At 52.3% G+C, this 27,093-nt stretch overlaps 1 protein-coding gene across 1 annotated transcript; it reads right to left on the bottom strand.

The window, feature by feature from the left end:
• Positions 1-2,384: 2,384 nt before the first annotated feature.
• LOC121082086 (T-cell activation Rho GTPase-activating protein-like) lies at positions 2,385-27,093 on the bottom strand. The gene is made up of 9 exons (XM_040581424.1): positions 26,929-27,093; positions 26,536-26,697; positions 26,342-26,451; positions 25,938-26,133; positions 25,595-25,712; positions 25,292-25,437; positions 13,003-13,122; positions 9,468-9,602; positions 2,385-2,567 (listed from the first exon to the last, which is right to left on the bottom strand). The coding sequence occupies exons 1-9, from the start codon at positions 27,076-27,078 to the stop codon at positions 2,385-2,387; spliced, it is 1,320 nt and encodes a 439-aa protein (XP_040437358.1). The 5' UTR covers positions 27,079-27,093.

The following is a 27,093-nucleotide window of genomic DNA, read 5'->3' on the forward strand; positions in this document are numbered from 1 at the left end:
TTGAGTGGAGGATACAAGCTTGGGGGAGTACAGTCGAGATACTGGAGGGCTGGGCTGCTATTCAGGGGACACAGCAGAACCGCATGCAGCCGAGGGATGGAAAATGCAAAAACCTGTATTTGGGATGGAAGAATCCCTGGCAGTACAGGCTGGTGGGCACGAAAGCCTTTCTACAGAAGAGGAGCTTAGGGGCTGGAGCACAGCACATACAGGAAGATGCTGGGATAAATGGCTTTGCACAGCCTTGAGAAGGAAAGACGAAGGCTGGTATCACTTGGTCTTACTTTTCGTGTTGAGTGCACACCTGATCAAACTTTGACACCGGTCTTGCTTTGAGCACTGTGTTTGATCAGATGATCTCCAGAGGTCTCTTCCAAAGTTATTCTATGATTTTATCTTCTCCAGCAGCCCAATTCCATTTCACGTTCCCCAAATTTCTCATATTATTTCCTATACATCTGTGCATATATATAGGCAGATGGCAGACAGACAGGCATTAGAGGAACTCAACCTTTAAGAACGTTCCCAATGAGGAATTCATTATGACATTTTGCTGAACACTTAAAGCAAAAAAAAAAAAAAGAGCAAAAAGACAGGAACCTTAGAGTGTTTAAAAAGAAATCTGAATGAAAGTGGGGGTGACCTAATTAGAATAAAACGCTGCTTATATTCAAAGATCATCAGCTTGAAATTTCAAAATGGCTTTCAAAAGTTCATAACGAAATGGAAGAGATGACTGATGCCTTTGGCTGACATGGGAAATCTTACCAGCTTTTGATCTCTGCGCACATGCAATCCAGTCATTCAGAATTGTACTTTCTTGTGTAGTTTGAAATAAAGCTTTCGTAACGCTTCCCATCCCTTTGTTGCAAATCAGGACTGAAACATTCAATTGATGAAGTTCAGCATAAAATCCGTATCAAGCAGGATTCAACATACGCTGTATCACTCAATAGAACAGTTGGCAAGGACATTGCCAAGAGATGCTACGCACGACTGGGTACTTGTTTTGGTGGTGACGACTAGATCTGGAAATCCCAGAGGGAAGCTGTACAGGGATTTACAAGTTCCTGCCTATGTATTTCCACAGTGAAAAGAAGCAGCCTGCTTGAATAGCATCCTGGAAGCCTGCTTCAACAGCCTTGCCAGGCTTTGGTAGAAGCCTCTTGGACCTTCGCATTTCCCAGGAGAAAGAGCAAAGAGCCTTCTCTTGACCCCTGTTTTCCTGGGGAAGAAACCGAAGCAACTCAGGTGCACTAAGGCAGACAGCAGGTCTTTGCTGCATTCTGGACCTCAGCTCCTACACCAAAACCTCTGGGACCAAGCAACTCGGAGCTAACTACCAGCCAGCTGAAGTGGTTTCCTTGCAGGTGCAGTTTCCAGAACGCATTACCCTCTCCAGTTCAGCAAACTGGAAAACCAGTGACTGTCTTCTCAGACCAAGAGGAACAGTACAGGCTGTCCACGACACAGCATGCATCAGGCGCTTGACCAGGAGACTGCCGAAATGCCACGTGCTTGTGGCCTCCCAGGGAATGGGTATATTTGGCCAACAGGGCCACATGACCATTTCAGAAGGTACTGAAGATCAAGGAGGTTGCTGGTAGCTACTACAGCATGCTAGAGCACTTTCCAGGAGATCTGAGAGAGACAAAGCTCTAGAAAAGGCTCCCAACCCACACACCAGGTATTTGCTGCACCTTTTGCCTGTGCGCCCATTGGCATTCTGCTTTGGGGCTAAAGTGCAGGTTTGAAGCCGCTGCCAGCTCATCTCCGCTTAAGAGCTCATTCTAATGAAGAATAGTGGATCCCAGGGACCAGATCAAACCTACTGGAAAACCAGGTTCTGGACCCCACAGGGTTTTTGTCAGGGTCTCAATACCAGTTGCTTTGATCTATCATCTCTGATTGCACTTGCTACTATAGACAAACTGCTGATAAAGCTGACGATAAATTCTTAAATGTCCCTTCCACCAGCTCAGAGCTTGCCCATTTCTTAACACTGCCTTTGGTCTTCAGGAGCTGAGCTCCTCGAGCTGTCGTCTGCCACGCAGGATCTTATACAGCCCAAGGGCAGTCCAGCTGCCTTCCTACATTTGCTCGTTCAATCTAACAGAATCAGTCTTGCACGACTGTGCATGGAAGACACCGTTGCACTATAAAACTCCACTCCGCAGCTTGCAGAGTTTTAGCAGAGGCTGCGCCATGCTTCAAACACTATAATCAACAGCAAACCCCACGTGCCCTGCCCATTTCCAGCCACGGCAGCAGCACAGCAGCTCACATGCTCTGGCTCCTTTTTGTCGCTGTTTACCAACTATACTATCACACAACAGTGTTTTGCGCAAAAAGAGATGAGCTCCCTACCTCTGAGTGCTGATGCACTAGCGGGCCGCCCCGTTACCGATGTTGCGAACCAGCAGTGTTTTCTGGGTGCTGTACTTGACTGGACAGGCTGAGAAATTCACCTGGTCGGGGAAGTCCAGGATAGCTCGGGCACCTATAGCTCGGAGAGGCACAACAAACTTCTCCCTTTCTGTGATGCAGATGAGCTCGTGGAAATAAACCTGCAGGGAAAGAAACAATCTCAGCACAATGCTTTTAGTACTTTCCCCATGGCAGAAGGAAAACTGCTGTTTTCTATGACTGTAGCAGTATCATTCAGTAACGCAACAGTACTTTTTACCTTCATGAGCTTTCATTCCAGTAGCATGACTTGCACAGGGTCGTTAACTTGCAAAGAAGAAACAACCCCATTGACTCACCTGCTTTTGCAGCAAGCTGGCAGCACCACAATTATCTGATGCTTTGATTCTGAGACACCAGAACAGTCTCTTCATGCAAGGGATCACAGCACTAACGCAACCTGCTTCGATCGCCACTGCAGACTATTGGAAGCACCACTGAGAACCCAGCTGTGCCACAGCACTAACTCCAGTGCCAGCAACGCGGCGACCTCATTGAAGCTTGGCAGGGGATGCTCAGGTACACTTTCAAAAGGACTTCACCACATGCATAGTCAACGGTCAGTCTTTGGTGAAATACTTCACAAGCCGGGCACGGTAATTGCGGCAGCGTCAGGGCAGTGTAGGGTACGGCTGTATTTCCTGCCCCTTCTCACAGCATTACAGGGCCAAGGCTGGGGACACGCACCCTTCAAAAGCCACCTGATCCACCTCCCCACACCAGAGCTGGCTCAGCTCCAGACCCAAACTGTTTTTGCGAGAGGTTTCACAAGTACCTAAAAGCGCTAACAGTTCCACCCCTGCCCTCAGCAGCCTATGCCACCTCTGCGCTAGAGTTAAAGGGTGTTAGTTCTTCCTGTGCCTGAACTCCGTTTCCCTTTACATCTCACCCAGCCTCAGGGGACACAGGAGACAGCTCTGGCTGATGCCTTAATCACACCCCTCTGTAAGGTCTGTTCTAGAGGAGTAAGTGACGGCGTGCCTGGTTAGCACACCCACCCCAGGCAGGCGGCATCGGGAGCTGCACACGGGGGACACTCAGACACCCCGCCAGAGCAAAGCCGGCTGTGCAGTCCCAGCCACTGCCTTCTGCAGAACAGAGCCAGGCAATCCCCCCCGCGCCCCGGCTGTCTGGCGTTTAGCAGCAGGAAGGCAAATCAAATTACCAAAATCATGTTGCTGTAGAGATGAGCAGAGCAGTCTCCAGATGTATGGCGTGGCATCGCTGCGCTGGAACTATCACCTTGCCCCCACTGAAATCAGTGGTAAAATCTGCTGCCATAGGGCCAGGAGCCATCACGCCCAGCAGCGCTCTTATTGATGAGCTGATAAAAACTCTGCTTCTCGTCACTCACTGGCTGCCCTGATTTTTTCCTCAGTGCTTTTAATTAATTTGATATTTTTATCACTGTTGAAGCAGCAAGCGCTTTAGGATTTTAATGATTTAGGAATTGCATACAGCAGCAAACTCCCTTCAGCAGAACTGATCCAGACTCCCCCACATCTGGGATTTCCTGCTCCCGTCCCCATCCCCTCCTGGAAGGGCCCTAAGGCAGCCAGCCCAGGCACAGACACGTACCTATTGCTCTAACGCAAGCGCTGACAGCCAGCGCCTCACCCGCCACCCAGCACCTCGCCTACCACCTGCTCAGCTGCGGTTTAAGCTTGTCAATACAGATGCTGCCCCATCCAAGAAAAAAAGGCATAATCTCTTTTTCTAGACATCTCAAATATTCACCCTAGAAACTGCAGAAGGGCTTTTGCTTTTCCTATTTGGAAGGTAAAATACTAGGAAGGGGACTGCAGCAAGCAACCTGCATGATTTAATACCGCATTTCAGGAAAGCGTTTCATCTTCAGCAAGTCGTTCTGAATTGGCAATTTTGTACTCAATCTTGCAGCCTAAGCCTTCTAAAATAAAAGCTATGGGCAGCCCATATGAATTTAAAGCACCTATTATCTGGGTACTTCACGTCCTGCACTGTTTCGATCCTCAGAAACTCATTAGCAAATGAAGAATGTTATTTGCTTTTGTTGTTGTTGTTCTTTTGGCCACACTACTGTAACAAAGGCATTGCAAAGCCAGTTGAAAGCTACCTGCCTTATTAAGTCTTGGCATGCCATATTTACTTAGCTCCCTCTTTCAGGTGCCAGGTAGGCAGAGGAGGATGCAAGTTCAGATAAGCAGGAGGATAAAGAAAAAAGGAACTTCAACAACTGGAGCTACTTGAAGGAAGTAAAAGGAAGTAATTGTCAAGGCGTTGTCATTGCTAAGGAGCAAATGGATCAACAGCAATGCAATTAAGAGCCCAAGAAATAAATCCCCCCCAAAAGCAAGCACAGGCAGCCTTCCCAGCTCCGTTGCTGCTGAGGGGCGCTGGGACCACCTGCACAGCAATGCACAAGGGATTTCTCCAGGGACCTGAGGGCAAGGCTAAAGCAACAAGGATTTGGTTTCACAGAGACAACCACGACCTTGAGAGAGAAAGATGCCTCTCGCCATTCATGCAGATGCACATTATGCTCCAAGCCCCCTCTCCAGGGACACCGTGGGACATGGCATCCCGTGCAAGGCTTGACTCAGCACTTCAGAGCGGGCTGACCCTTCAGCCACGCTCTACCACCCCTACCAAATTGGGACCTTGCACCAAGCTGAATGCAGCATCAGCCCAAACAGGGGGAAACCCAAGGCAAGAGGGGTGCTAGGCAGAAGCTGGCTGCTTGTGCCACTGTGAACCTATGGTCCCTTAAGCTTCTGAAAGCTGAATTGCCCTCCCTTGGGGGCCACAGGTTGCAAAGTCTCTACTGCAGCACTGCCTCGTGTTACCAGGGCACTAACTCTGCTACGCACTTGCTTGCAGCCTAGGGGCACAGTTGAGACCAGTCCAAAATGTTGTTCTGCTTCGCAACTGCAAACCCTTAGCAGACTGTTTAAGACCAGGTTTCTAAAGAAACGTGCCTGGATGACAGAGGGGTTGCATCCCATCTATGCGTTAAAGTTTGCTGTGTTTAGACACAGCTTCAGGCTATAGGTTTTCATGAAAATACGACTTCATCCTGCATACAACTCCTCTCTCAGTTTCAAGGAAGATACAGACAGTTGTACGATGGTTCCCCTTCTCGTGCTCCCCTGTGACAAGCAGTAAATTACAAGCTCTGGCCTTCCAGGTATCACCACTGGCACCTGAACTGGCACCCACTGAGACTGAAGCAGCTGCTCGTCTTGGGTGTTGTTTCAGGCTCTTTGTAAACTCAGGCTAACAGTAATTACTGTCACAGCAATATCAACCCTAACTGCCCAGAACCCCAAACTCAGATGTCAGTTTCCCTGCATAACCTATCCCAAATGCTTCACTGAAGTCCTTGCAGCAGCCAACTTGCAAAGAAAAGACCCTTGTAGCATGAGGTAACACGGCAAGCCAAGCAGGGAAAGCTCCCGCTGAAACCCTGATATCAGAAAGGCTGGAAAATAAGGGCCGTGACCACAGAGGAGAGACCAGAGGATGAAGATCCGTTCGCAGCAGAGGGGGTGCCCCTGTGCCTGCCCCCCTCAGCCGCCGGTTCGCAGGAGTCTTTGAAATGAGTCACTTGGCTTCAGGTTCCTGTGGTGCCGCGCCATTTGCCTTGGTCTTCTGCCCCTTTCCTCCTCACAAGAGTCATCTTAAAAGTATTCTTGGAATAGCTTCTGTGCACAACAAAACATCTAGCAGGGCTGGGCTGAATTTTAAAGGACTTCATTTCAGTAACACAATAACTCACTGTCCTGTCATATTTCAGAGTAATCAATGTGCATTAATTCAGTCTCCACTGAGCATCAGCAATGAATTTCACAAACCTCACAGACTGAACTTGCATTGCCTGAAAACAGTGCACTGCTACAGTGGAAAGAGCAAGAGGACAACACAGAATAAGCTCTGCTATGTTTTTATGTGCTTCTTGCTTCCTTCTTCCTTTACAATAAACTACTAATAAGCCTGAAGGACGCACAAATGGAAGTATTTCTGTCTGTTGTTTGTCGGCCAGTCAGTGCCACAATGGTTTCCAGTTCAGCAGAGGCCGTCAGACCATAACGCAAGAATGCACGGGAACAGGGGCTGGCACGAGAACACCCACACTGTGCAACTGGAGCCATAAAACAGAAACGTGCAAATCAGAAGCAGCAAGAGTAACAAGTTGGAAATGTTGCCCAGCAGAAAAATTAGCAGTTCATTTATAACACAAGTGCCAATAAACCAAGAGGCACACCAGCTATTCCTTTTCTGACAGTCCAAGCACGTGGCACATTCCCAAATGACTGCAAGACAGTAGAAACTGCTCATTTTCCAAGAAAGGGCTACGTGGCATTTCAGCCACTAACAACTCACATGGCCCTATTACTTAGGGCTGAGGCACAATTTTACTCCTTTCAATCAGGACTGACTTCCCTGAAGTCAGACTTACTCCAGGGAAGAACAGTTTCAAAGCAAGAGAATGACACAAACCAGCTCCTCATCAGGAAGGCCCGGACCCCACTTCACTGGGTTACCCACAGACCCTGTGGATCATGCAGTATCAGAGATGTAGGGGTTATTCAAAGGTAGCACTCCTGAGCCTTCCACAACTAACACACAGATACTCTGCAGGCAAGCAACTGCAAGCCCAACACAGGTGGCTTTACAGAACCATCTCCCAAAGCCTGCCTCTTGGCTAAGGGCTTTGCAAGGTGCTCTGCACATCCTGACCATGCTACTGATGCATTTCTAGCTGAGCGACAGCACTCCGGCACTTCGCTGACTCACACTCCATCAAGTACGAGACAAAAAGTCCGATTTGTACAATGTTCTGGTTCTGTTGTATAATCCCCACGTGCTCCTCACCAAGCAGCCCACAATCCCTCTGCCAGTGCCCTGCAAGGAGCACAAAACCCAGGTCGGCAGAAACCGCCAGGGTGTCGCTCAAGCTGTGCAGAGGACCTCGCTGGCACAGCTCCCTAATGCCACACACTCACCAGTTCAAGGGCAAGACGAGGGACAAAGTACTGGACATGAGTGCTCCTGGGAGTTATCTCACCCTACTTCTATTTGGGGTGATGTTCATGTGTTGCTCTGCTGCTTCTCTGTAGTTGAAGAGCAGCTCTTTGCCCTTCACGGGAACCGATTTACTTCCATCCCAAAAATGAATGCTCATGAATACTAATAAATCACATTTTAAAGGAAGCAGTGTCCCCTGCAAAGCCTGCCTCGGTGAGATTAAGCTCTTATATCACTTGGGCAGTATGGAGAACTGCCCTAGGCCAACATCATTTTAACCTTCCATACGAATGACGTAAAACAATTTCTCAGTCCCTCCCCAAAGCAACCGATCATTTCACAAGCATGGGGAGCCAGGCACCACAGGGCATCTCCTCTCTAGTTTGCCACAGCCATGCTGTTTGAGGATAGGACAGGGTGTTAAACTAAGTGTAAGCAGCAAACGGAAGATGAGAGAATAGCTGTGCCCAAAGAGAGCCTGCACCTCTGGCCTGGTGCAGAAACACCAGCTGGCTCAGAGCGACCCCCTCACCTTGCATCACCCACAAAGTCACGCAAAGAACTGTGCCAAGAGGCAGCAGAGTGCTGGTGCAAAGAGTCAGCCTGCCTGTCTGTGTTCCCCTGCAGGGCTTCCTCCCTTCCATGCCAGGTACTAAACCCTTTGGCGTTAACAAGCCTCCAGGTAACACCGCCGCCCCTTCACATCACGGCACAGTGCCAGACTTGCCAGGGCCCAGCACCGATGCTCCAACCTCCGAGCAAAAGCATGGCACACGGGGCAGGGAATAGGTGCCAGCTGACACAGCAACCACAGCCCCATGCACGCAGGCACAGCCACACCAGCGTGACTGCCCAAAGGCTCCAGGCTAACACTCTGCCTGCAGATTCTACCTCCCCCTTCATTCCTGTGTGCGCTCCAGATGCCTCTGCAGCACACCAGCCTCCTGCTGGTTAAAGACATCTGGAGCTCAGCGTGTCTGTGCCAGGCTGGCTCCCTGCCACGAGCACAGCGCATCTTCTCCCCTAGAATCACAGCTGGAGCACAGGTGGGCGAGTATCCTCAGGGGCAGCACAGCGGCAAGGCTGGAACACAGAGGGTATGAAAAAGCATCACCTTCGCTCCAGCCCAGGCTGAGGCAGGGAACTGGTTGCCAGATGGGAAAGGGGAAAGCTCTCTGGATCTAGCCATTCCCCTAGCGTTTTCCATCATAATTAAGCCCCTAACATCAAGTAGAGAGGTGCGATGGCTAAACACCTTATCAGCACCCCTCCCTGCCGTTTCCCTACTGTCCCACGTGCACCTTCCCCTGAAAACGCCCAGGAAAGCACAGGGAGGGAACGCACAGCTCGTCAGTCCCTGCTGTGGTGGCATCGCATGGTGCTGCCAGCCAGGATGTGACCAGCTGCAGGCTGCCTGACCACAGCCTAGAGCAAACCTCGCAGCACGGCATGGGCTATAACCGGTGTGCAAGAAAAGTGCCGGCTTCAGACAGAGCGTTCCGCCGTCTCACTACTGCGGCCAACACGATACGCATTCAAGAAGCGACTCCAGTTTTCAAAGGTGGTGGTCCTCACTCTGATCAGGCTCAGCTTTGGGTCCTCCAAACAACAGGTTTGTATTTATGCAAACAGGCTTTTGTATTTATAATTATCAGAGCAAACCCCTAATTATGCAGCAATGGTCAGATACTAGAAACCAACACCATGAGAGGCCACCCCACCACACAGTGCACTCTTATCCCTGAAGCCAACAGACATGGCATTAAACGTTCCAGCACCGAAGGATAATCACAGTCTGAAGCATAGAAGAGCCTCCAGCCTATGACAGCATCATCTTCACCACAGGAAAAGTTTCCCCCAGCTGTAGATCCAGTGCAATGCCACTGAAACCAGGACAGCGCCTCAAAACCCACAGCAGATGCCCTGTGCTGAACCCAGCCCCGCAGGTTCACCTCCCACTGAAGGCACACATCTCTCGGGACCTCCAGTCTCACCTTGTTCTCATCAGGGGAGAAAACGATGCGGAAAGTCGCAAGCATGCCAGGCAGTACCTTGCGGCACACAGCATGGTGGCTGATCAGCTTGAAATAAGGCGAGCTCTCCAAGATGACCTTCACCAGCCCAGGAACCTGCAGAAAAGAGAGGAAAGTACGATCTTGCAGCTTGTGGAAACAGGAGGAGAAGAGACCTGGTGACACCACCTTCGCAAAGCACTTTTAGCTCTGGAGGTACATGCACGTAACACATAAGAGTGAACATTAATCCCTTCTGCCTGGGCAAAACAGCTCGAGGCCAGAGGCAGCAGGGCGATGAAGGAAGGGCCAAGCAGGGAAGACACCAGCAGCACGGAGGTATAATAGCTGAATCAAGTCACCCGTGTATTCAATAAGCCCAGAGAATCTGCTGGCTTCTGCCCGTACACATCCAGGCAGACATGCCCCTAGAAGGGGCATGTATTATCTGAAGGCCAAACAGTACGTGTTAATCCTGGGGGAAGGAAGAAATCCACTTTAACGTGCTGGGTTTGAGCGGGGCAGTCTAGCTGCGGTGCTACAGCCATGTAGGCAGACCAGCAAGAGGGGACCACAGATACTGTGGCCTTACTGGGAATAAAAGCAGCAAATGAAGAGCAAAAGGAGGAGACACAGGAAGACAAAGAGACAACCCCAGAAACAGAGAGATGGCTGGGAAAATCCAAAGGGAGCTGGAAAGAAGCAAGGGAGAAGCACAATAGGCTACAAGGAAAGGCTGATGCAGAGGCTGAGAGCCAGCAACCTGGCACAGTGATGGAAAGCCAGGTGACCCCCCAGGCTGTGCCTATCAACTAGGGGCTTCAAAGGCATTTTCTACCCCGAGATACATGACTGGCACTGGCTGGTGGTGGTTTCATTATTAAAAGCCAACCTCTGCTCTCCGGAGGCTCCTGCTGCCTGTGACTGTAGCCAGGCAGCTGCCAGCGCAGGCAAGCCAGATCCCCGGGGACCCCTGCCCACCCCCAGCAGTCCCTGCAGGCACCCTGCTGCACGGTTCTGCCCTCTGGGGCACCACCAGCACACAGACGGCACACAGGCATTTTCCTAGCACATAGACAGCAACCCCTGAGCGCCAAATCTCAAAGTCTGAAGCAGGTGATTTGGACTGGTGGGCAGCTTCACGGATCAACAACAACCCCACATGAGGCTTGGAAAAAATGGAGGCTCAGTCTGCACCACCCACCCGAGCCTGGTAACCCACGGCCAAGGCAGTCCTGAACTCTCCAAACGCCCTTGGAACCCAGCAATGCCCGGGGGCAGCGAGTTCCAGGAGCCAACTTCACAGTGCAGACAAGCATTTTGGTCACCATGTCCCTTGGAAGAGGAACACGTGTGGCTCAGACCTTCAGCAAAAGCCACCCAGAACATCTGAGGGTGCTGAGGAACAGTCTGAAGATAGAAAAGCAATTTTACAACACAGGTAAGAGCAGGAAGTATATAGTACAGCACTTCTGTAGTTGCATGATTACAGAGCCTCTATGCGGAATATATTTTGCTGTCAGCTGGATTTTTATGGGGCAGACAACTTCAGGCTACCATGCAGTGTAACTCAGTATGATTCAGAGGAATGTGGGAAACTGGCACGAAAAACTTGAGACAGAGCACAACGTTGCTTTTCTCCAGGACATCGCCAAAAGCCAACCAATTTAGAGTATAACACCCTCGCAGGATTATCCTGTCCGTCTTTCTGTATTTAAAACATACCAAAGATTTTCCTGGAGCTTACCTTACTTTTACACCCATGCTCTCCAATGGTTGAGCTCTTACTAGCTTCAAAACTACATTGTTTTGGGAAAAAAACCACAGTTCACACATTGCCTCCCCCTTCACAGGGCACGTAAATCCCAAGGTGCAGCTTTACACAGTACAAGTTTATTATCTTTTACTGGGAATGGCAGAAATGTTAATGCAGATGATCTTTTCCACTTGAGGAAGCACGAATAGAGCAAATTAACTGTTTGCCTGTTGGCTGGTACTTGGCAAAGATAAACATTTTTAAGTGCTGCATGGATAATGGAGCAGGTGAAGCCAAAGACTCAGTGGGAATGAAGCAGAGAGTAGGAAGAGAGAAACTGAGGCACATTTTAATCAGGGACGAGGATACTTACAGCAAAGACTGCCCAAAACTCAGCGCAGATCACACCAGTGGCATCCCCCGGGTGCAGGCGCCCATGCTGCATCTTAGCAATGTTCCCAAGTTAAATGCCAGACCAGGAATGGTGCAGTACTCTCCCGGAATAACTGAGGGAGCACACCTGCATCCTTCCTTGCCAAAGGGTCTTCCATTTTCACCCATATCCCTGTCACAACCTGTTATCTCAGGAGATACTTGGACTTCTCTTGCTGTTCTTCCACCTGCAATATGCCTCGACATTTTTTTTTTTGTTGTCCACCTGTTTGTCCTCCCCAACAGGGAAATTTGGAAAGGAGGCGAATTCACCGTCTCTTGTGCACACTTCCATCTTCCCATCCCACCCTGCCCTCACGCATACCTCTTCCTCTCCATTACAGAAGAGTATCCTTAATTACACCCCTCCTTCTCACCTGTCTCTACTGCCCGTGCACTTACTGCTGCGTATCAAGAGAAACCCTTGCGTGTAGGAAAGCGCGCAGGGAGAGAACACCGAGCTCAGCTCCTTTCCTCCCTCCTGCCTTTTCCCACCAGCTTGCTCTTGGCACATGCCTCATTCCAGCAAACGTTTCCCCAGCTGAAGTTCAAAAGGTCCCAATTTCCCTCTTGACAGTGGAACAAAACTGCTGACATTTTTCGACTTTTCCATTCTCAGCTTTCTTGGGAAGTCTCAAAATGATCGTTTTTTTTCAAGTAAAGGTGGAGACCTTTGAGGGCACTTTACTCCGAACATGCTGTGGCTCTCCAAAGGGGAAGCAGAGCATCACGTTGTCTCAGGAAAACCTGAGCAGAACCCAACTAAGCTTAGCAGGAGCCTGAAGGGGCACCTAAAGGTCTCCCGCTGCTGATGCTAAATCAGCCTGCTTCCACTGCTGTTTCAAAACACCTTTCCTGAAGCGCTGTTACCGCTAATTATAACTTACTCCAGCATAAAGTGGAGAAGACCCCACCCCGAGCTCTGACAGCCCGTTCAGCTCTCTGTGCAGCTCACCCAGAGGCAGAGGTGCCCTGTGGAAACCGAGATTAACCATGGAGCCACCAGGACGCGGTGCACACTCGAGGGAAAGCACGAGGGCAGGGAAGAACTGTACAGCCCCCAACATTCCCAGCCGTGCAGGGCTTCCACGGGGAAAGGTGCTGACTAGAAAAGCTCCTTCCAGCGAGGTACTACCAACACACAGCCAAAACCAAGGGGAGAAACCTCAGCATGGGAAGATTTCCACCGTCTTGCAAAATAAAGGCGGTGAGACGTTTTATTCTGGATGCGCTGTGCTGCAGCAGGCGACTGGCTACGCTGTGCACCGCGCGGATGACACTGCTCTCCAGTTCCAGCACAGGGTTAAACTTCCACATCCCAGCACTTACCTTGTCCACGTTCCTCAGAATCAGTGGCACTTCATAGACCTCATCGGGGACGTAGCTCTGAAATACCACCTCTGATGGGAAAGGCTGGAACAAGCTCTGTTCCGGGGCAACTGCCGAGAACTGGAGATGCAAAAGAGAGCAGAGAGTTTCAGCTGCGGGGAGAAAGACTCATCGGTGAGAGAATACAGCACCGGCCTCCAGTGAAGGACAGTCCCTTGGTGAGTACGCCTGCCCAGCTCACGCTAGGGGAACAGCAGCTCACCCACCTGTGTTCTGAGCAGATCAAAAGTTTCTGGGCCACACCGAGCAGGCTCAAGTGAGCAGCTCTTTTGGCAGGTGTTTCTCCAGGTCTCCTTCTCCAACAGGCAAGGCAGCACTTACCTCCGGCAGAGCCCTGGGCTAACACGGTCACACAGCTCCAGAGCACTCACTGCAAGAGCTGTAAGCACTCGTGGAGCAAGGGAAAGCCAAGAATTTACAGGAGACCCCATGGGAAACAATTTGGGGATCATCTTTACTTTGAGACACAGAGACCGAGCCCAACACATCCTCAAATCTCTTTTTTGACACACAGCCCAGAAACCAGGAAGAAGAGAAGACAGGCCAGAAAGGAACACCGCTGTTAAGAAAGCGACAGATGAGGTGGTAAGTTCCAGGTACCTTCCCAGCATCACTGGGCAATTTGAGTAAGGCTGGACTTGGCATCTCCTTTTCCCACGAGCTTTAAATGGATGCTTCATTATATTCTATTATTGCCATTTTATTTAATACCACTACAGAAGCAGGTCTGAAAACATACAGAAACAGCAAATGCTTACAGCGCCGAGGCGTTACTTTGAGAAAACTCCTCCCTGCTCTGCCTCCCCCCTTCCAGCTGAACTCTTCACACTCACAAGACACAGGCACGTCTCCTGCTTCTCCACAGCAGTCAGGATCGTGCTGAAGCCAGCGGCCACAGCACACGGCCGGTTCTGTGTGTGCTCGTCCGAGGCGTTCCCAACCTCACGCGCTGTCTAGGGCAATCCTTAACCAATTTGCTACAGGTCTCTCGCTGGCAGTTTTCCACTCAACAGCCTACCTCAGCCATCTACCCCTTTGGAACGTGTGTTATACTAAGCCGATCTGTAAGAAAAGCAGCTTTAAACACACGTGTAAATAAACATTGATCCAGATAAAGCACACCCACTCCCGTCTGCCCAGGGCCATTCCCCTGTGTACCTGGCAGCCTGAAAAATCTAACACCCTGTACGGGTCCCACTCGATGTTCCAACCCAAAGCATTCATGCAATTGCTTTAGCTACACCTTGAGTAGTTACCGTAGGCCCTCAGCCCTCAAAGACCAACACAGCCACCACTGAGGGCATCCTATGACCTCAAGCGTTTGACAGAGACTACACCCAACCAAGGGCTGGCTATTTCAGCAGGAAGGTGGGAAATTGCAAGCTTGCATCCTTGTGGCCCGCCTCAGCCTTCCCCCAGTATCATGCTTTAGCCACAGTAGTTCATCTCCAGCAAAAGCCACCAACTTCAACAGAGGTTGTTTATATGGGCTTAGCGCAGGTCAGGACTTCGACATCTCACTGGGGAAAAATGTTTTACCTTTCCCCCAGCAGAAGGAACTCCACACCGGCAGCAGTTTGAAACAACAACAGGACTTAGTCACCAAGGCATTTAGATAAGCTGGAGGGGCAAGCCTGTCACAAGCACGCGCTCTCTTCAAATGTCACATCAAACAGCAAGGAAAAGGGCAAGAAAAGGCTACCTTATGATGGGACGCTTCGCTCATGTCTAGAATCTGGATAATCTGGGGTCGCCGCATCTCCCGAGTGCTGGCCAGCCTCTGCCTGGTGGTAAGAGACGTCTCCTTCAGGAGGGCAGAGGGAGTCAGCTGAAATGCAAAACACCAGCAAGAGCTACAGAACTGCCTTTATTCAGAAAGGCTTTTCTTCTTCAAGAGCCACCGATGAATAATTTGTGATCATAGCCGCTAGGATAGTCCTGGAAGTCCCATAATTACCTGTTGAAATATTTACCATTAGTAAAGTAATGATAGAGAGCGCAATACACATGCTCCAAACAAGTAGCTTTGTCCCGTTAGCTTCTCCTTCGTGACTTGATGTGACATGTTGGGGGATTTTGCTCTTCGGGCATTTGTTTCCTTTCCAGTTTGGCTGGAGTGAGCCAGTGACCTTTGAAAAAGGTTGGGAGGAGTTATCAGAAATCCCTTAACTCCATCCTTGCACAACGCTCACAACCACCACACATGTGCAGATGTCACTGCTGGGTGAGTCAGGAAAGCAGAAAATCAGTGTTGTGCCAAGACTGAGGTGGAGAGGAATGGCTCCAAGTTTTAGTTATCTCTTTTTAATTAGCACTTGTTTTCTCTGTTTGGGCCTCCGAGACTCCTCCACAGCAGTATGCAAAGGTATCTCCTCGACAGAGCTTCAGCACCAGGTCATCTTCAGCCAGGTGAGCTCTGGTCAGCAAAAGGGCCGTCTGAGGATGGGGAGGAGGAATTGCCCTGACTCCGCTGCTGTCTGCAGCGCTGGATCTGTGCTCCACACGGGATACGGGACAGAACAACTGTTTTGGAACCTGTTCCATCTGGGACCAGCCATACCTCTCGAAACCTTCAGGCAGAGTTTGAGCAGCCCACCACATGCCCAGCTGCCTGGAGGGCAGGTATGGTCAGAGCAGCGCTGGCAAGCATCCCGACGTGACAAAACGTTACTGCCCACACAAAGCGGGCGGAAAGAAACACACGCTCATGCTTCAGCTATTCCGGTGCAATGCCCGGTACGTTCATTTAAACTGGCTCCAGTGGCACATCCAGACACAACTCTGGACTTCCCCTGAAGCAGCACACAGTCCATCCCCTACTGCACCATGGTCACCACCTCCGACAGAAGCATGGCAGCAGAGAGACGGGGAGGTGGTGTCCAGCTTCACAGTGCTGCCAGACAACAGGAGGGGCAGGTAGAGGAAGGACGCGGGGGCAGTTTCCAGCCTTACACAGCTCCTACCTGGCCGCAGCAGGTACTTACACTTGCGGGCTTCTCTGTCCCTCTGGCTAGCTTCGGATTACGAGGCACTACCACTTGGCTCGGGAATCCACCAGCCATCCTGGAGGACCCCGTGAACCAGCGGGGCTTTCCGGTGGCCATGCCTCAGTTGACCTGCAAGGAACAGCAACGGGACTTGGAAAATCCAGCATCCCCTTCCATGGCAGACCCAAAGGAGACAGCTGTGTCTCCGGGCTGTGGCATCCTTCATAACTGGAGAGCAGCCGGCATCCCCACCCTGTTTCATAATTAGACCATATTTCAGTGGCAGAGTTAAGACTGATAGAAGTAAAAGCCCAGAACAAACACTCCAAAACAGCCTTTTGCTGTGGGCGCAGTCCCACAAGCCACAAACACACATCAAAGACTGCTGGCACTTCTCATCTTCTCCCCCTCTTCCATGTATTTTGCAACTATTTGCTGGAATTATTATCCAAATCTCTATTAATACCCAAACTGTCCTTTATTACTCTTTAAAAGTTTTTTGGTGGGAACAAAGGATAAATGTCACTTCACTGCTTCATTTTGCAAAAACAGCTGACCCCATGTGACTTTGTGCCTGACCCTATTAAGTGCTCAGAGTATTATGAACAACCTTAAACCCAGGGATCGCTGCTGCCCCGAGCGTCAAAATCAGACCGCTCTCCTACTTTGCAAACCAAACGCCCATCCTTTGTGCAAGGAGGTTGGTGATGTTTTTAACTAAGGGACCATAGAGTTCAATACTCTGATTAACAACTATGGTTTCTCAAAGCTAATTTGGTTAGGTTACAAAAATTATCCAGCAAATATGACTCCTTCCAGGCATGAAATTACCATGCCCAAGAGCCTTTCTCCATGGAGAATGAGGGCCTTATTTTTCACTTACTAACACCCAAACTCTAGGCTCCCTACAGGCATTAAAAGCTGTAGCAGCAGAAATAAAAGCATGAAACCATTAAAGTCGCATGAGCAATTAGCTCAAATATAAATACAACAGATGTGACAGCTTGGCCACTTCAGGCTATCCTAATGGCAGTTCCTCTCAAGCATCCTTATCCTGCAGGCAGCATGGCTTAACAGGTCCCTGGGCCATCCTTCTTCTATCACCAGCCTGCTGACAACCTCCCCATCTGTCTCTCAAAAAGTGGGTGTGCAAGAAAGGGAAAGAAAACACCCCCAGAAAGTGGGTCTCAAGCACCGACAAAAGTCAAAGGTAAGTATGTACAGCATTTACTAAGCACTACTTTGGACGAGAAATCATTTCCCCTCCCTTTCTGGCTAACTGGACCAAGGAACAGATGGATGTCCCCACCTCTTTTTTTCTGGGACTTGAAAGACCAGTGGCCTCAAACCCAGCTCTACCCTAAAATTATTTTACATCCTGACGATAAGTAAAAAATTACAGATCCTACCCCCTCCTGCTTCCTCCTGTTCCGCATCACTTTTCTTCACGTGGACTTGCTGTACACGGCTAGACACCATTCTGTGCAAAGACCACCATTCCCTTCCCCTCAGGTTTGACCCACATCCTGCAAACGAGGCAATACTTTCAGCTCATTACTCCCGAAACAGCCACAGCATTGCGCATGTTCACGGTACCAGGCCCTTCCTAGTTTCAGGGAACAACAGGGTTGCCATTTCCTTTTGTCCTTGCCAGGAACATGAGAGAACAGCACGGTCCTACGGACACAAGGGCATGCTGCAGCTGGAGCTCGGATTGAAAGCTAGAAATAACTATTCGTTAAGAGAGAAATCTAATGGGGATGATACAACACTAATCTGGGTATCAGTGCTTTATTACTGGGTCTTGAGAGCAACTGGATTATTTGTTTCAATTTTCTAACTATAATTTCACTTCACTTGAAACTAATCCTGCTCATCATGCCCACACCAGTTATTTCCAGAGGGCTTCCAGTCTGCATGCCCCCATACCAGTCCAGCAGCTTCCCCTACCCTCTAGCCCCAGAGTTAGGCACTTCCAGAGCCCCGCTTCCCTGGAGCCTGCAGGGACCAGCCTCCTGCATCAGGAGGAAAGCAGCAGAACTAAGAAAGCAGCCACATTCTCCTGCAGGGGCAGGACAAAACAGCAACCGCAACACAGCCCACCTCCAGCCACCACCCCTGGCTGCTGCACAGGGAGCTCCATCTTCCCCACCTCAGAGAGCCCTTTACCCCCCCCCAGAAATTAAGGACAGACTGCAACTGCCCCTCTGCTCCAGGCTCAGGGCACAGACAGCTCGGCCACCTCGACTGTGGGTTCAGAGCATGAATGCCCCAAACCTGGGCAGGGGAACCAGCTGCGCCAGGACACAACAGCTACCATCACCTCAGAAAAGCAATGAGGAAATATACCCAGGGCTGGGGTACAATTCCTGACGTGTCTCAGGAAACCCAGATGTGCCAGAGCAGGGTGCCAAGCTCCAGCCTCCTCCCCCACGCTCCCTTTACTCCAGTACCTACTACTATGGACTGCTGTGCTTTTGTGCTGTGCCTCACATGGCTGCCCGGGCAGGGTGAGAAGCAGCAAGAGAATTCCTTCCTGCCACCTTCTCCAGGGGAGCAGCGCTGCACTTTGCCGAGGTGAGGGTTTTTGGCTCTGCATGATTTCAAATGTGAGGGGTCTGTTTTCTCACCACAGAAAGCAGGGAGCAGAAATTTTGTGCTGTACCTCACATGGCTGCCAGAGCACGGTGAGAAGCAGCAAAAGAATTCCTTCCTAGCATCTTCTCCAGGGGAGCAGCGCTGCGCTTTCCCAAGGTGATTTTTTTGTTCTGTGAATGATTCCAAGTACGAGAGGTCAAATTTCTCAGAACAGAATGCACGGAGCAGAACTTTTGTGCTGTTCCTCTCATGGCTGCCAGGGCACGGTGGGAAACAGCAAGAGAATTCCTACCTGGAACCTTCTCACCATGTCCTTGCAGCCACATCAGGCACAGCAGAAAAGTTCGGCACCCTTCTCCCTGTGGTGAGAAATTGGACGCCTATACATTGGCAATCATGCAGAGCCCCAAAGAGTCACCTTGGCAAAGTGCTGCACTGTCCCCCTGGAGAAGGTGCCAGGAAGGAATTCTCTTGCTGCTTCTCACCCTGCCCTGGCAGCCATGTGAGGCACAGCACAAAAGTTCTGCTCCCTGCTTTCCGTGGTGATAAAACTGACCCCAAAATTTTGCACTCATGCAGAACCAGAGCTGACCTTGACATAAGTGCAGCACTGTTCCCCCCTGGAGAAGGTTCCAGGCAGGAATTCTCTTGCTGCTTCTCACCCTGCCCTGGCAGCCATGTGAGGCACAGCAGAAAAGTGCTGCTCCCTGCTTTCTGTGGTGAGAAAATGGAACCAAAGTTTTTGCACTCCTGTAGAGCCAAAAGAAAAAAATCTATCTTGAGAATGTGCAGCACTGCCCCCCTGGAAGTGCCAGGAAGGAATTCTCTTGCTGCTTCTCACCCTGCCCTGGCAGCCATGTGAGGCACAGCAGAAAAGTGCTGCTCCCTGCTTTCTGTGGTGAGAAAACTGACCTCTTTTCATTGGCAATCATGCACAGAAAAAAAAAAAAAAAATCACCTTAAAGCACAGCGCTGCTCCCCTGGAGAAGGTGCCAGGAAGGAATTCTCTTGCTGCTTCTCACCCTGCCCTGGCAGCCATGTGAGGCACAGCACAAAAGTTCTGATCTCTGCTTTCTGTGGTGAGAAAATTGATCCTTCAGAGTTGCAATGGTTAAAAGCCAAAAAAATCGCCTTGGGAAAGTACAGCACTCCTCCCATAAAGAAGGTACCAGGAAAAAATTTTCTTGCTGTTCTGTACCCTGCACTTGCAGCCATGTGAGGAACAGCAGAAAAGTGCTGCTCCCTGCTTTCTGTGGTGAGAAAATGGAACCAAAGTTTCTGCACTCCTGCAGAGCCAAAAGAAAAAATATATCTTGGGAAAGCGCAGCGCTGCTCCCCTGGAGAAGGTGCCAGGAAGGAATTCTCTGGCTGCTTCTCACCCTGCCCTGGCAGCCATGTGAGGCACAGCACAAAAGTTCTGCTCCCCACTTTCACTGGTAAGAAATTTGACCCAAGCATTTTGCACTCATACAGAACCAGAGCTCACCTCGGCAAAGTGCAGCACGGCTCCCCTGGAGAAGGTGCCAGGAAGGAATTCTCTTGCTGCTTCTCACCCTGCCCTGGCAGCCGTGTGAGGCACAGCACAAAAGTTCTGATCTCTGCTTTCTGTAGTGAGAAAATTGATCCTTCAGAGTTGCAACGGTTAAAAGCCAAAAAAATCACCTTGGGAAAGTACAGCACTGCTCCCATAAAAAAGGTACCAGGAAAAAATTCTCTTGCTGTTCTCTGCCCTGCAGTTTCAGCCATGTGAGGAACAGCAGAAAAGTGCTGCTCCCTGCTTTCTGTGGTGAGAAAATGGACCCAAAGTTTCTGCACTCCTGCAGAGCCAAAAGAAAAAATATATCTTGGGAAAGTGCAGCAGTGCTCCCCCTCGAGAAGGTGCCAGGAAGGAATTCTCTGGCTGCTTCTCACCCTGCCCGGGCAGCCATGTGAGGCACAGCACAAAAGTTCTGCTCCCCGCTTTCACTGGTAAGAAATTTGACCCAAGCATTTTGCACTCATACAGAACCAGAGCTCACCTCGGCAAAGTGCAGCACGGCTCCCCTGGAGAAGGTGCCAGGAAGGAATTCTCTTGCTGCTTCTCACCCTGCCCTGGCAGCCGTGTGAGGCACAGCACAAATGTTCTGCTCCCTGCTTTCTGTGGTCAGAAAATGGACCCCTCGCATTTGAAATTGCGCAGAGCCCAAAAAACTCACCTTGGCAAACTGCAGCACTGCTCCCCGGAGAAGGTTCCAGGAACGAATTCTCCGGCTGCTTCTCACCCTGCCCTGGCAGCCATGTCAGGCACAGCACAAAAGTTCTGCTCCCTGCTTTCCGTGGTGAGCAAAATTAATCCTTCAGCGTTGCAGTCGTTAAGAGCCCAAAAAAGTCACTTTGGGAAAGTAAAGCACTCCTCCCATAAAGAAGGTACCAGGAAAAAATTCTCTTGTTGTTCTCACCCTGCCCTGGAAGCCATGTGAGGAAGAGCACCAAACTTCTTCTCCCTGCTATCTGTGCTGAGAACATTTGACACAAACCTTGTGCACTCATGCAGAGCTAAAAGAAAAAGTATCTCTTAAGAAAGTGCAGCACAGCTCCCCTGGAGAAGGTTCCAGAAACGAATTCTCTTGCTGCTTCTCACCCTGCCCTGGCACCCATGTGAGGCACAGCACAAAAGTGCTGCTTCCAGCTTCCTGTGGTGAGAAAATTGACCAAAACCTTGTGCACTCATGCTGAACCAGAGCTCACTTTGTGAAAGTGCAGCACTATTCCCCTGGAGAAGGTGCCAGGCAGGAATTCTCTTGCTGTTTCTCACTCTGTCCTTGCAGCCATGTGAGGCACAGCACAAATGTGCTGCTCCCTAGTAGCTGTGTTCTGAAAATTAACCCCTCACATTTGCAATCGCATAGAGCCAAAAAACCCCTCACCTTGACAAGTGCAGCACTGCTCCCCTGGAGAAGGTTCCAGGAAGAAACTCACTTGCTGTTTCTCACCATGCCCTGGCCGCCATGTGAGGCACAGCACTAAAGTGCTGCTCCCTGCTTTCTAAAGTTGGCAAAATTGACCGTTTATAGTTCTACTCATGCAGAGACAGGACTTTCTTATTCAAAAGCAAAACCCAAAAAGCCACGTAGCCGTGGGAAACCCTTTATCCTTCCGTGTGGCTGGTGACTTCCCATGGCTCTTCCGCAAGGCAGGAGAAACAACCATGAATTTGGAAGCCCACGTAAATTCAAGTACACTTAGTCCTCTGACAGTCACTGCTTATGGGCCAGCAGTCCTCTCACCCCTCCACAGATCTGCCTCTTAGTCCTCTAGCAGTCATCCTCCATGGAGGGACCACAAGTCCTCCATACCTACCTACCAACTCACCAGAAATGAGTCAGACCACGCCAGAAGTGACACTGCCTGACCTGCAGGAGATACATTAGGCCTGTAACGATGGTTTCAAGACAGAAAAAACCACCACCATCCACCAGCACAGCAGAAAAACAACCAGAAGAAACATCATACACAAACCAAAGGCCCCCATCCAAACCCCACAAAGGCGAAATAACTGAAAAAAGGCACTCTCCACAAAAAAAACCAACCACACAGAACACATGATAAAAATGCCATAACCCCAGGAACACAGGGCCAACAAACACAGGTTCTGTCCATAACAGTAACACACTTTGACAGTAACTCGCCTGGCCTCTGGCATACCATAACCTTGTTGCCCCCAAACCCCAGCACATTGTAGCCCTAAGGCAACACAAAATGGAACACAAAGTCCCTGAAGATCTCCGCCAGGGCCTTCAGGGGGACCCTGACCTCAGGCATCACAACCTTGAAGTGGAAGCCAGATGGAGGCACCAGAACATTACTGGCACCCATCTTCACACCCTGAAACAGGGCCTGGGATAAACGCTCCTGGGGACAGAGGCTGAGGCACTCGGAGGCTTTGAGCCGGCCAGCCACCATCACAGGGCTTCAGCTCATCATTTCTGTGTCAGAGCCACCAGGCAGGTGGCCCCATCCTCCCTGAGAGCCCGCTCAGGGCACCTGTACCCAGCTCCAGGGGGCTGGACACACAGCCTCGGATCCATGGGGGGAGGGGTGCTTTAATCCTGGGAGCAGGATTTCTGACAGTGCCCCTGGGGAGGAAAGCCTCCTCAGGCCTGGAAGCCTGAGAGACGTCCCTGCGCTGCTCCACATGTCACCAAAAGCTGGGGCTGAGGAAGGCTGCTTTGGGGCCCGTCGAGGGAACCAGCTCCCCTGGGCTGCTCTGCGGCCACCGGCTGCCATTGCTGTCGCACGGGTCTCAGTGCTGCTCTGCAGTCGGCTGTCACCTCCCCGGGGACACTCTCCAGCGCAGCACACGTCTGCACTGGCTCTCCCTGGGGACAAAGATCACAAGCGAGGGATGGGCTTGGCTTTGCCCCCAGTCCCAGGCTGCCACCAGAGAGACCTGCCACCCCCGCCCCAGCTGTGCGATGTGGGCACCACGTACAGCTGCAGATGTGGGTCAGGGCAGCTGTGGGCAGGGGGCAAGCCCCGTGGCGGTGCCCCCGGCGCTGGCAGCAGGCAGAGCTGGGGAGAGCGAGGGGCAGCCCAGGGCAGCCGGCAGCCGGCGGCGGGGCCCGTCAGGGTGCAGCACCCTCAGCAATGCCCGGCTCCGTGCGCCTCGGCCCCGGGGCTGCAGCGCAGGGCTGGCCCCAGCTGGGGCTGGGCTGGGAACAGGCAGGCAGGGCCCCTGGCAGCCCCGGCACGCACCTGCTCCCTGCATGGGGCAGCCTGGTCCTCTGCAATCGACCCCGTGGCATCCAGAGAAGAGCCCTGCCCTGGGCCTGAGCCATCGCTGCAGGGATGAGGCCTTCCTCGGCGTCCGTCCCTCAAACCCCTCCCTCCGGCCCCCACGGTCCGTCCCTAAAACACTTCCCCTCTGGCCCCCGGTCCCTGCTGGCCCTGAAGGCCGGCCACAGCACTTGGTTTCAAGCCTGAGCTGGTCATGTCATGGCTGTTCTGGAACGTGGTACAGTGAAAGAAGAGATTGAAATGGCAAATGTTCCCTCTCAGGGTGGTCCCATGCTGGCAAAGGTTGTCCGAGGAGGTTGTGGGCTCTCTGTCCTTGCAGATCTTCAAAGGCCAAGGGCACACAGTTCTCTGCGACCTGCTCGAGGTGAGCGTGCTGGAGCAGAGGGCTTGGCCCAGAGGACCTCCATGGGTCCCTTCCAACCCCACCCTCCCGTGTGGCTCTGTGCTTTGCTTTTCCTCCTAAAGCCCCTCAGCTCAGCCCCGATGCCCGCTGGAAAGGGTGCTGGGGCAAGGGACGATCCCAATCTCCTCCCCGAGGGTCCACCCCAGCACAAGCGCTCCCCACTCCACGAGACCCTATGGCAGACACAGTCAGGAGAGGGAAAAGATTCTTTTATTGTCAACAGCAGCTGCGAGGGCCCAGGAGTCACAGCTGTTCAGCCGGTGAAAATCAGTCAGCACCTGCAAGGACAGAGTCAGAAAGCTCCGATAAACCCCCAGAGGCAGGAAGAGGCAGGATTTGGTTCCCCCCCTCATTGGGGGACGCTGTTTCCGAGGCATTCCTCACGGCCCAGAAGGGAGAGCTCTTGCTGGCCTCCACTCGAGGCCGGCTCCGGTGCCTTCTCCCCAGGGGTGATGTCCCTAGGGAGCTGTGCGTGCGCAGGGATGCTGACAGTGCCCCTGTGCCACACAGCAGGGCTCGACGGGGAGCCCCCGGGGAGCTGCCGTGGGGCTCATCCCAAACCCTGCTCAGCACCAGCCCTTGCCGGCCCTTGCCAGCCAGCTGGGCTGACTTAGGGCCGTGTTCAGAGCTGGGAAAGATGGGCAGCAGCGCCTGGTAAGCACCTGGCCTTCCTGACGTGCTGCACCTTCCTGCATTCTCTCAGGTTTGGGTCAGAGAAATCATTTCCCCTCTTCTCCTTTTTATTTGTGCTTGGCTGTCCCTCTCCTCTGCCCAGGCTTCTTTTCTCTTCCTTTTCCTTGACTTTTTCTTCTCCTGGTGGGAGCCTGAAAAACTTTCCATCCCACAGCGTGATGAGATGGGGAAAGCCCCAGGCCCCTGCAGTGAGCTCTCAGGTCAGGCAAGGGGAGCTCTTCCTACCTGGTTTCCTGGGGCAGGCTGGTCAGTTGTTGCAGGCGTGCCGGGGACTCTTCCGTGCCCTCGGGGGTGCCTGGAGGCAAATCTGGAGGTGCCTAAACCAGAAATTTGGGAGGTAATGGGTGGCAAGTAGCGGCCTGGGGTAGTGAGGGCCTGACTGCCAAATTGCCATCTTAGCTCTACAGAGGAGATGCTGGTTTGCATTGTGCACATTTTGCACAGCCCAGCCAATGCAGCCTAGACTTGATGAAGCTGTGACGGAGTAGGATTTGAGCAAAAGCCCTCTCAAGGTGACAGCTACTCCTTTCTGTCCTTCTGTGGGTATTTTGTAGGTATGTTTTGTTTGATGAAGCAGATCATACTTAATGAAGTGCATTCCAGAAACAGCCTTTCCAGTTTTCCTTAACACGCACCACTCTGGGGGGAGAGGAGGAGCCCCAAAGGCACAAGAGAGCGGCTGCCAGGAGGAGGCCCAGCGGCTGCTTGGCCTCCTGGGAAATTACTGTCCCACTTGAGACATGTTGTCCCAGTGTCTGTGGAGCTGCCGTACCTCTGCCGCTTTGGGCCCTGCCCCTGTGTCTCCCCCAGCTCCTCTGTCGATGTCCAGCAGAGAGGCGGCTGCATCCAGAAAGGCTTTTGCTGGACGCTGGGTGTCTGCTGTGCCTGCAGGGCCACTTTGCTCTTCGCACCGCAGCTCTGGAAAGCAAAAGCACGTGCAGCAGCGTGACTTCTTGGAAGTCAAGAACACCTAAGCAAAGCCCAGCCGAGCCCTACACCACTTGTCCCCTCAACGTTGAGGTTTCTGGCATCCCAAGCCCCAGTGTCTGTGACAAGCCTCAGCCCCTACTCCTACCTGTGCACCTGTCCATGGGTGCTGGCACCTCCTCGGCTGATGGAGGGGAGAGGCCGGCCACCTCCTCCCCAAAGATGTCCCCGCAGTTTTCAATCAGGAACTCCACCAGCACGTTCACCTGCAGACATGAAAGCCTTGGTCTCAAGCCAGGTGCCTGCAGACGTGTCAAGCAGCCTTTCCCGCTGCTGACCCTTTGTCTGCACAGGCGGCTGCGGCTGGGGGTTGCTCTTCCAGGCACCCAGCCCACCAGCCCTGGCTCAAGGGAGGAGGCAGCCAGGGACCTCTCAACAGCCAAGCTCCGATGGGCCGGGAAGGCAGCAGCCGGCTGCTGGGTAGGGCATACCTTCTCGGTCACCGCCAGCATGGCCTGCAGCGGGAGCAGGTCCTCGTTGGGTGGGCTCAGCAGGTTGGGCCCGACGCAGATGGCCAGGTTGCTGCAGCTCATTCTGCTGGTGGCTGCGTTGTGGCCAATGTGCTGCAGGAGGGCCATCAGCCGCTTCAGGAGGAGGAGGTTGGCCGCAGGCAACTTGTTGGCCACCCTGAGGGAAGAGGAAGACAAGGCTGATGAAGCAGAGGGTGCCCACAGCCGTCCCTGCAGCTGGCCCCAGGCGGGTGGGAGCCAGCAGCCGTGTTGCACAGCTTTGCAGCTGCCCGAAAAGACAGCTTTCTGAGGAACCCATGCTTTGCAGGCAGGTCCCAGAACTCTGCCGGTCCCTGCTCACCAGGCAGGCTGCTGCCCACACTTACGCTTTCAGCTCCTCCACCTTGGCCTGCTTGCTGGCCCTCTCCATGGCTGCCATCCAGTCCTCGTAGAGGTCGATGACGAGGAGCTTGGTGGGGATGCTTCGCAGGAAGTCCTGCAATGCCAAGGGCTGCAGGTGAGCCTTTGAACGCTGCAGGCCAGCCAGGAGCTCCTCCAGCTGCAGGTCAGAAGCGCTCACCTTCAAGATGACGGCCAGCAGCAATGCAGGCTGACTTCCCACATCGACTTCCGTGCCGCGGTCCAGGGCCTCGCGTAGCTGCCGAACTTCTGTGCCGCCGGCAGCTCTGCGGAATATCCCCTCCGTTGTCGGTCCTCGCTGGCGCAGGACAGCCAGCAGCTCCTGCAGGAGAGGCAGGAGGCCACTTGCTTGGCTGAAGAACCAAGCGGTGGCAAGGACCAGAGCTCTGCCCCAGACGTGGTTGCCTAAGCGCCACAAAGGGTCTGGGACCAGAAGCAGGTTCTGGGGGTGCAGAGTCCGGTGCCCTGTCCCCGCAGCTGCTGGGGACACGCAGGCCCTCTCCAGCACAGCCGGAGGGAGGGCTGGGGACCCCGTCTGTCCAGGCTGGCTTACCTGGATGGGCCGGGGCAGCGTGTTGTCCTCCCCACAGAGGGCTGCCAGGGGCTGCCCAAAGAGCGCCCTGCTGCAGCCGGAGCCCGCCTGCCCTGGCGCCTGGGCAGCGGCCGGGGTGCGCCGCAGGGCGAAGGGCCAGGGCAGCCCCATCCTCCTCCTGCTGGT

Source organism: Falco naumanni, unplaced genomic scaffold, assembly GCF_017639655.2.
Source record: "Falco naumanni isolate bFalNau1 unplaced genomic scaffold, bFalNau1.pat scaffold_268_arrow_pat_ctg1, whole genome shotgun sequence".
NCBI lineage: Eukaryota > Metazoa > Chordata > Aves > Falconiformes > Falconidae > Falco > Falco naumanni.